Source organism: Cynara cardunculus, unplaced genomic scaffold, assembly GCF_001531365.2.
Source record: "Cynara cardunculus var. scolymus isolate 2C unplaced genomic scaffold, CcrdV1 Un_Scaffold_2862, whole genome shotgun sequence".
NCBI classification, from domain to species: Eukaryota; Viridiplantae; Streptophyta; class Magnoliopsida; order Asterales; family Asteraceae; genus Cynara; species Cynara cardunculus.
Genome location: NW_020201246.1, coordinates 9,211 through 19,886, shown reverse-complemented (window position 1 = coordinate 19,886; position 10,676 = coordinate 9,211). Strand labels below are relative to the sequence as shown.

The following is a 10,676-nucleotide window of genomic DNA, read 5'->3' as shown; positions in this document are numbered from 1 at the left end:
CCTCACGTCGCCGTCTCCGGTCGCCTTCCACAGCCTCCTTACTGTTGCATCCTCTCCTGTCTAGGGTTTGGTTTAGGGAATTTTTAGCATTTTTCTTTGGAAATTGATGGTGTTTATTGCTAATTTTATGTTTGTAACAATGTTAATGATGATTGGATTACCGGCATTTTGCAATTTCTTGAGGATTTGATACTGATACGAAGAACAACATCTTTTCTATATATCCGTTTAGAATTGATTGTATTTCTTGAGGGTTAAAATGGTGATTTGTTGTAATTCAGAGAACAATTACCAAACAACCTTGTTTCATTCAGCACTTAACCATTCTGATCCTCTTAGCCATTCTAACCTCTTAACTATTCTAAACTAAATCATTCAGCAACTGCCAAACAGCCCCTCAGTCTTAAGATTTATTTTGCTTTTATTTTCAAGGCACATGTAATTAATTAAGATGGTCTTAATGAAAAGAAGATGTAGGTAGACCATCCTTTTTGGTTTTGCTTTTGTTTGTGGCAAATAATTGATGGCTTTATTGATAATCAATGTAAAGTTGATTGTTGAGATATTTGTTTTATTAAGCTCTAAGTCACATGCTTATCAATTAATCACTGTATACATCATGTCATTGGATTTTATTTACTAATTGTAACACACTAAATTTTACGTCCTATAATTTGGTTATTCTGAATTTGTAAAAATTAAGGGACCGTTTGATTCGTGAAATTTGAAGAAATTTGATGGAATTGGAATGAGAGATTCCTTTGATCACATTTTAATTCCTTTGTTTAGTTCATTTTTTGAAATAAATGAAATCCTTCAAATTTCATTCAATTCCACAAAATTAATGAATTTATCATTTCTTGGTATAATGGAAGGAATTAAATTTCATCATCATCCACTACGATCATGCTACTATTGTTCATCATGCCCACCTTACCACTACCACACCACTATTGTCGCCGACACCCACCCTACCATACTACTAATCACCATGCCACTATTGTTGTCATCACAACCACCCACCCTCCGGCCACTCACTGCACATCCCTATTACGACTATGCTACTACCATTACTGTCACACCCCTAATTTAACCCTACCACCATACCATATTGTTACTTTTACAACTGTCATTCACCCCTACCCCACCCCATCACTAACCACCATGCCACTACTATCGTTGTTATACCCACCCACTCCCAGCCACCCGACCACCATCTCACCACTGTCTACATTACCGCCCCACACCACCATCCTACCACTATAGTCATCACAACTACCACCCTACCACCCACTGCCTCATCTAATCCACCCCATCGCCCCACCCTGTCTGCCCCCAACAACCCCCCACCTATGGAGCAAGGGTGGGGCAGGAGTGGTAGGAGTGGTGGGGGTGGGGCAGGGTTTGGATATGATGGGTGGGGTGATAGCTATAAAGACGAGAGTAGTGACATGGTGGTTAGTTGGGTGTGGGCAGGGTGATGAGTGTGATAGTCCAAAAAAAACGCTTGTTTCAAATTTTTTGAGAGATTTCATTTTAATTCCTACTACCTAAACGTGAGGTCAAATTCCATCAAATTTTATTTCACTTCCTTCAAAGTCAAATTCTTTTGATGGATTTCAATTTCAATTTCATCTAATTTGATTATGGAAACCAAATACCCAATAATTGCATGACAATCACGTGGGGTACTTTGAGTGATAAGACATTCCAAATCATTATGCAGCTATTTTTTTTCTTAAAAAAAAAACTAGTACCAAGAACATAAAATTCTCTTTATTTGGAAAAAAAATCTTAAAATTTTGTTTTGTATTAGAGAGAGCAATGTTAACAAGGAAAATTTGTTAGGGTTTTAATTACATTGAATATTCAAATAAGGATGTTCGTGATTTGGTTTGGACGGTTTAATTCCCAATTCACAAACCTAATCGTAATGGTAGTTTAGAAAATCTTTCAAAACCAAGCGGTTTGGTAGCAAGTGAACGTCCGCTAACCATAAAAAGACGGTTTGGTCTGACCGGTTTAAATGGTTTAGCCCTCTTATGAGATTTAAACTCAGAAAAGCGTAACATTTATATTCAAAATGAGATTTCTATCAATATAACATTATTAAAAAATAAGATACTAAATTATAAAAGATACATTTATCTCTGTAACTAAAAACATTGAGCAAGTAGAAAAAAGGTTAAACAAATCTATTAACAACAGATTGGAATTTTGGACAGATGTTGAGCCGGTCGAATGACACTTTGAAATTTTGGATTTGATTTTTGACGGAATTCGGAATTTTGTCAATTTAGATGACTCGGTCAAATGAGAAATGAAAACTGAAAACATAATGTTTGGGATGAAGTTTTTTTAATCTGCCTGAGCCTATAACTTGAAAATTAAATATAATTAATATATGTATATTTTTTTAGTGGTCAGTTCCGTCCAGGCCGTTCAAATACTTTCAAACAGTAAAAAATGATCCAATTTGATTTGGTTCAAGCGGTTTAAATGGTCTAATGATTTTTCTGAACACCCGTATGTTTAAATAGTATAAAAGATACATGAATCTCTAAAATAATTGTTATAATTGAATGTAATTTATTTTATTTTGGAAAAGTTATCGAGAAACTTTTGAAAATGCTTTGACTATCATATTTTAGTTATTCTTATTAATTCCGTAACTTTGATTACATCTGTCTTCTTACTATAGCATTTAAAAAAAAAACTAGATTACAACTGTATGACAAGTTATCAAAAAAAAATTATGGTGATTGTTTTTTAATAGGTGCTGAAATCTGAAGTCTTATTTTACTTTTGATTTATAAGAGATGATGTTGAAGTTTGAAATCTGAATCAATAAGACTGTTTGTTTTTGTAAATTGATAAACGTCTGAATTTGTTTAAATTGTCTATTTTACCCAGTAAAAGTTATAGTGTTGAATTTATAGATAAACTTATATAATTTCACATATTTATTCATCATAATTATGAAATTTACATCTAAATTGTATAATCAACATTCAATTAAATGAAAAATATGTAATTAGCGGTGTTTAACACATTTAAATCCTATTAAGATACATCAATTATTAATTTGGTAAGGATCAATTGAGATAAATGATTGATTAAGATTAATCGATGGAGAAATGTCGTTGTTGAAGGTTGGAGCAATAAGAGGCAAATAAGAAGTTGGTTTACCTCTTGTCAGACAAGGAGAAAATAAAACATAAGTGACTCTGAAAAATTATAAATAAAAAAATAATAATTTGAATGACTTTATCTTTTAAAGAATCAAACATAAGATGTTGATAAGAGTTTTTTATAAAAAAAAACAAACAAGACCTATGTGTGTTAGACCACACACACTTGTAAGTGTTTCCGACTTTCAGTTGTATCATATCAGCTACAATTTAAGACATCTGTTATTGTACAACTATCAGATAAATTTTTTAAGTGTCACGTTAATTTTACTGATTACTTTTAAATTATCTCTACAATAATAATTTCAAATCAATTCATAAGGATACATGCATAAAAACTTTAAAGTAAATTACAAATTTGGTCCTTGAGGTTTGTCATTTTTTATAAAACTGATCATTTATCTTCATTTATCACAAAAGAACCCTCCACCTATACAATTTGTCTTGTATATAGTTCCTTGTGCAAATGGCTGTCTATAAATCCAATAAGTAATAAGATAAAATGACAATTGTGCCCTTTTCTGCCATATTAATTATTTCAAATTATTTAATCAACTTTTTTTTTTAATTATTTATGATCTTCCTTGAATAAAGAACCATAAAAATCAAACAAATAAATCAAATATGATTTTCAATCAAATCTGCAATACAACACAGACGCAAACCAAATCACATGACACTTAGACGCAAACCAAACCCACTGGAGAGTGGGATGTTGCCAATGAAGATGACGAGGCTTGAACTAGACCTGAAAACCCCCACCATAGATTCCTCTCTTGTCGAATATGAAAACCTGGACCAAAGTTCTTCCCCATATATGAAAATCTCGTCAAACCAGATATGAAATCCCCCTCTTAGATGCCTCTTCTGATGAAGACCCTTTCCCCTCTCTTGTACTCCGATGAACACCCATCCCCCACTCTAATGAACACCTAGAGATTCAAACCCGAAGAAACCGTAACCTAACCTACCCGCATATGTTATTTAAAGAGTCGCCCAAACGAAAATTGCATTTTAAGGTTTGATTTGGTTTTAGTGTAGGGTTTGATTTAGGGTTATATCACAAACTTTTTGAAAATTTGTTCCTTATTTAGATTTAAGGTTCTTAATTTTGATTTAGATTTGGATTTTTTTTATTTATGCTTGATATTTTGTTTTTGATTTATTTTTTAGAGGTTTTCTTGATGTTCTTAATAAGACGAAATTAATAATGTAAAGATGTTTTCGTAATTGTTTTTTGAATTATTGTTCATTGTTCATGGTTTGATTTTGAATTTTGATTTAAGTAACTCTTTGATTGATCTTCATTCCGAAGGGTAAGAAGATGAACTTTCAAGAAAAAGGAAAAAAGAAAAACAATCAAAAAATGTTTAAATGGAAGAAAAGGGAATGATGGTCATTTTGCCCTCTTATTTAACGGATTTATAGGCAGCCGTTTGCACAAGGGACCAAATCCAACACATATTGCATAGGTGGATATTCTTTCGTAATAAATGAAGATAAAAAACCATTTTCATAAAATAAATGTGTATATATATATATATGCAGATTGAAAAAATTAATTGAATGTGATATACTTAAGATTTTAAGAAGTATGGATAAGTTGTACCAAATTGTTGGGATTTAAAAAAAAAAATTATGAGTACACTGGAGAAACCAAATTGTTGGTATTTACTAAAGTATCAACCCGACTAACCTGACCAACCCATACGGTTTTGCACTTTGGTTTGCGCTATGTTGGGTTTGAGATTTTTCTAACCACGAAATTACATTAAATTGTTCAAATAATTTCACTCCGATCAACCCAACCCAACCCATAAACACCCTATAACAAATGGTAGGAGATTGGGCAGCCACAGTGGGCTTCTGTTGGGCTTATGAGATAGTCATGTCATGTAACAACACAAGCAATTCCTTTGTGTATTGAGGAGTTAATTCGATATGGGTTTTCATCATTTTTTTTTTTGTGGAGGGATTTTTGTAGGAATTCTGATCTTAACATCCCTTTTCAACAACAGTAGAATTCAGCTAAAAACACGTCGGACTTATACTTAGCATGTAGTCTTGCATCTTGCTAAAAAGGCTGATTCTATTTGGAAAAATGATTTGATTCCCCAAATCGATACAATGAACTTTTTCCATGTCAAACCGCATCGACTTTTCCACATACTTTACGTGGCTTTGATCCGTCTTAAAGATGCACCATTTCGGCATTAATCTTAGATCCGCCAATGTTGATAATATCGTTAATTTTGAATTTGCTTATACATTCACATTTATCAGTTTACAGAAATAAACAATTTTATTGATTCTGCTTTTAAATTCAACATCATCTTTTATCAATAAAAGGTGAAATAAAATTTCAATTTTCAACAATTCTTAAAAAACAGATACCATCTCAGACTTATAAATCCTCTACACTTAGGGGCCGTTTACCTAAACACTTCCGGTAAGCACTTACCGGTAAAATTCAACACTATTGTTTACTTACCGAGTAAGATTTTATTCACTAAAATGCATCGTGTGCAACAATTTATCCCGGTAAGCGCTAACCATGGTAAGAGTCCTCCTCCTCACTTACCGGGTAAGACTCTCGATTACTGTCTTTGCTCTTACCGAGTAAGATTCTTATTCTTTGTCATATCCATCCGGTAAAGTAAAGTGACTTGGTAAGCATTTGGTAAAAGGCACGTTAGTTTTATGATAATTTTATTCTTATTATAGCTAAAGAAACTAGTTAAATTTGATCTCTTGTGAATTGATATGCTACGGATGGTTAATTGATTTATTTAACTTCTTGGTGTAAGTTTCTGTCCCTCGTCTAATCTTGAAATATATTTTGATGATTACATACATCAAAAGAAACGTGCATGGAGACGATGCTAATTCAAGAGAATTCCCATCAAGTATCATATTTTGATATTTATCGATGCATACCATTTGATATTTTCATTTGTAAAAAGCGTGAGAGACAATACAGAAACCTCTAACCGAAAGTTAGGAATATACAACAGTTTTGTACAAAAACATAACCTAATATTCGTCCACAAACGAAAGTTTTGACATCCTAAAAGATGAAAAACTATAGAAATCTTCACTCATTTCTTGGATCATAGTGAGAGTTGTTTCCAATAAATAAGAGCTTCATATAGCTTATTGAATAAGCCATCAACAATGCTATAAATGTTCTGCTAAGTTGCTAGCAGCAACCCTCTATGAAGAACCAACCTCCAACTTCTCAAAATAGTCCCTTACATCCACAAAAGTGGTGTCTAATTAGTTTGAGCTTGACTCAAAATGTCAAAAGTATCAAGAGGTCATGAGTTCAAATCCAAGGAGGAATAAAAATTCTTCAAATGTGGTGACTACAGGCTATCTGCAAAACAAGTGGTCGCCCTGAAATTAGTCGACTTGCATAGCGGAAAAAAAAAAAACAATCCCTTACAAGTTTGAAACGTTTCACCTTAATCCAACAAACCATATAAAACTAGAAAATGTCCTATTAAGATCGACAAATACATAATATATACTTTGGAAAAAAAAATGCTCGTTTTATTACGTTTGAAAATTTTAAAGATCGGTCCAACTTCGAAATTTGTATTTGGAAAAAAATGTTCACATGTGAAAAGTTTATGGGTCATAGAAAATAATGACTTTTCAACAACATTGTTGTCTACGAGAAATTAGTCAACGAAAGAAACATGTGAATCATGCTATAATCTTGTACAGAAAAGAAGGATAAATTGAATCAAAATGGATCGTATTTTGTATTCGTTCTTATTTCTAAAGTTTATCTTTCAAAATACGACCGTGGTACGCCATAATCATGTTCGGTTGAGAACGAGAAACACAATACAATATGCAGTTCTAGTGGATATGTGCATCAATGTATGGTCTGTGTTAGATAAGAGGAACCGGTTAAAGATGCATAAAATTAAGCCTTCTAAACTTGTTTTAAAGTCCTCAAGCTTTAACCGAGTATCGAAAACAAATACTTGGTGTGATTGGTTGTTATGGCCTGGGTTGATCTAGGATCGGCTTTTCCGCATCAGGATTCGAACCAGGGATTTTTGTGCATCTCTAAACCCGCCTGCCAGATATTATTATTTTATCAGTGACAACTAAATTTTTTATTAGTTAACTTTACTAAAGATAACTAATTTATCGATAACAGCTGTTTTTTTATCAATCAACTTTACTGAATATGCTACGAATCTCGTTAAAATGCTAACAAATATGCACTTAATTTATGATGACAAAACCTCATATGGACATAATTACCGTTAGCTTGATCATTCCATTCAACCAGGGTTTACGTACACAACCTTTATTTTATCCCAAAAAAAAGAGCCAAATGATCCAAGAACCAAAACCCATTTGGATCGAAACAAATAAAGTTTCAAAAACTAATACCATAAAACAAGAAAAAAAGGAATCTTGACGAGTAATTTAATGCCAAAGAGTTCTTGATCTCTTGGTGGTTGTTGGAGGAGGGCGGATCTGAGGAACAGTGAAGCAATTTCCATTGTCGGATGTCCACTTTCTGCTCGATTTCTTCATCTTATTAAGATTATTGTAATTGTTTGGAGCAAATACAATTGAAGACCCGTTCACTGTTTGATCGCCAAATCCTATATTCGAACTGGGTTCGAACTGTTGAACCAGATGATCGTACAGCGGCGGCGGTGTTGGTGGTTTAGATGCCGGCGGCGGTGCTTGTGGAACCCATATCCCCATTGATTCCGGCGAGAATGAAGCATTCAAGCTTCCGTCTAGTGCATCGCAACCCCAAATCAACGCCGGGTCGTTGTCAACAACCTGTGATTTCATGAATTTAATTAACAAAGAAACTGATTTAATTGATGAAATAACAGATAACAAAATTACAGACCTTTGAGAAATTATTTGGAGGAGGATCAAGAAAATCCTCAACGTGCCAACCGGGTAGCATCTCAATCAAGTACTCCGATATGCTACTCGTTGTAGAACCCTGACCCGATCCATTTGATTCTTGGTGACTACAGTCGTGAGTTTTAACAGGAGTTTGATTCACGATCGGAGAAGGAAGTGGTTTGTGATGGTTTTTGGCAGTGGGTATGGCCGCCGGAGGCGTTGACGGCGAATAAAGAGACGCCGTCGGAGAGAGCTTAACTCCGGTGAGAAGAAACCGGTGGTGATTTAGTTTCTGTTGGTTGACTTTATGAATCGCAACATCACAATCTTTGCACAGGATGGCTCGATCTTGTTGACAGAACAAGAAAGCTTTCTTCTCCTGACAGATATCACAGACGGTGGAGTCTTTAGAGGAAGGGTGGAGGAGGGAGAAGCGTGGGTGCTTTCCGGCGAGCTTGTTGGCGTGGTGGACGTTGTGGTCACAGGCGGAGCAGAGGGCGGCCTCGTCGGCGGAGCAGTATACGGATGCCTCATTTTGGTTACAGACGTCACACTGGATCTTCATTAGAGGAAATTGAGAAGGAGGACGGCGGTGGAAGTGGTGGTGGTGGTGGAGGAGGAGGGTTGATAATTATAATGTAAAGAGGTGATGGATACTATAATTAGAAAGGGTGATGGGTATTAGTACAGTAATAATAATATAAAAATGGAAAGGAGATGAGCATGAAAATAGAAAACCCAATAAAATGGGGTGAGGTGGAACCGAACCAAAAGTCCAATTGACACAACATCGTTTTTTGTTTTTTATACTTTTTTTTTGTTAATTATTTTTTTATTGTAAATAATGGATACCTGATTTTATTTATAAACTTTAGTTTCGTTTGATTCGTAGGATTGTTTTTAAAGGATTTAAATTTTATAAAGGAATGTAGATTTAAAGGAATTTAAATTGGAATGAATTTGAATTATTGATGTATTTAGTTTGTAGGATTTAGAATGGAAATGAAATAGAATTGGATTTCATTATGTACAAATAATTTATTTGAAAAATTATAAATAATTATAAAAATAATTGAATTACATTTTTAATAATCGATTATTATAGAACAAATGTTATTAACATTGTTTAAAACTTTTTTTTGAAGTATATAATATTTATATACAACAAATAAACTTACACTTTTATCACATTTTATGAGGTTTGAACCTCTGACCTCCTAGGAGACCACTACTCACATACTGCTAGGCCAAATGATACAATCCTACGAAATCCTGAGCACTTCCTAAAGATTTTAAAATTCTATGTTTGAAGGATTTCATTTAAATCCTAGGATTTCAATTAAATCATAGGATTTCAAATCCGGACAATTCAAGAAGCCGAACATGGGATTGGAATGGAATTGAAATACAAATTCCCTCATATCCAATTCATTCCTTCAAACCAAACAAGACCTAAATATTTTGAGAATTTAAAAATCATCTATTTTTATAGTGTTTATATTGAACAATGTTAATTATTATTTAGAGAAATTTATTAAAATAATCATTTTTCATGATTGGTTTTACCTCCTAGTCATTTTCTCTCCAAGTTTACCAAAATAGTCATAGGTCTGGTCCATAAAGATCCACGTCTGCAATTACGCACCCAACTAAATGAAAACAAATTTCATTTTCTCTCTGTCCGCGAAAAAAAATACATTTTCAGCCAGATCCGCAAAAAAATTACATTTCCCACTCAGGTCCGCAAAAAAAGTTACATTTTTTACCCAAGTCCCCCAAAAAAATTAGAATTGCAGACCTAGAGCAATTTGGTAAACCTTGTAAAGAAATGGCTAAAAGGTGAAACCAACCTGTCAAAATGACTATTTTAATTAATTTCCCTATTATTTGAAATTATTCATCATAAATATTATTACTTTTTACCACAAATGCACAAAATGATTTGAGGTGGATCGTGAAGTTTTCAACTAAAGATTGAATCTTTCGAGGCAATAAAAAGTAAATGACACTATTAACTGGTGACACAAAAACCCCGTCGAGTGTAAAAATCGCAGACGATCTTAATTATCGTCAATTAACTATAACACCAATAATGGACGTCGTCTTATGTAACTATTGTCGCTATTACAAAATGTCGTTAGTATGTATAGTCGTTTATAACAAGTGTATATAAATTCTAGCAACAATTGTATTCTTCGGAGAGCAAATGATAGTAGAAATAATTAAGTGTCCCTTAGAATAGCTTGATCTTGCTTCTTGTATTGATGCTTTATAATATCCATAATAATAGGAGCGGATATTATGCATATTTTATGAAACTCATAATTCTTGTCGATCGGTTATAATTTACACTTTAATAAGAGTATCTTCCATCATTAATTTTTAGTTAGGGATATTATCATAAAAGTAATGAACAATGTTAATAATCGAATAATCAGTTGTCGTGGTTATAGATAATTGTACATCAATGATACAATTGTCGTGGATTTTATCATAATCGGTCGTTATTATGGATTTTTTTCACTTAAACAAATACAATATAAAATAGGTGATTCTCACATTCTCAATATATATATATATATATATATATAT

The 10,676-nt window shown here is 33.2% G+C and overlaps 1 protein-coding gene across 1 annotated transcript; it reads right to left on the bottom strand.

Moving 5' to 3' along the window:
• Positions 1-7,459: 7,459 nt before the first annotated feature.
• LOC112503317 (B-box zinc finger protein 21-like) lies at positions 7,460-8,658 on the bottom strand. The gene is made up of 2 exons (XM_025107379.1): positions 8,083-8,658; positions 7,460-8,009 (listed from the first exon to the last, which is right to left on the bottom strand). The coding sequence occupies exons 1-2, from the start codon at positions 8,647-8,649 to the stop codon at positions 7,641-7,643; spliced, it is 936 nt and encodes a 311-aa protein (XP_024963147.1). The 5' UTR covers positions 8,650-8,658; the 3' UTR covers positions 7,460-7,640.
• Positions 8,659-10,676: the final 2,018 nt, after the last annotated feature.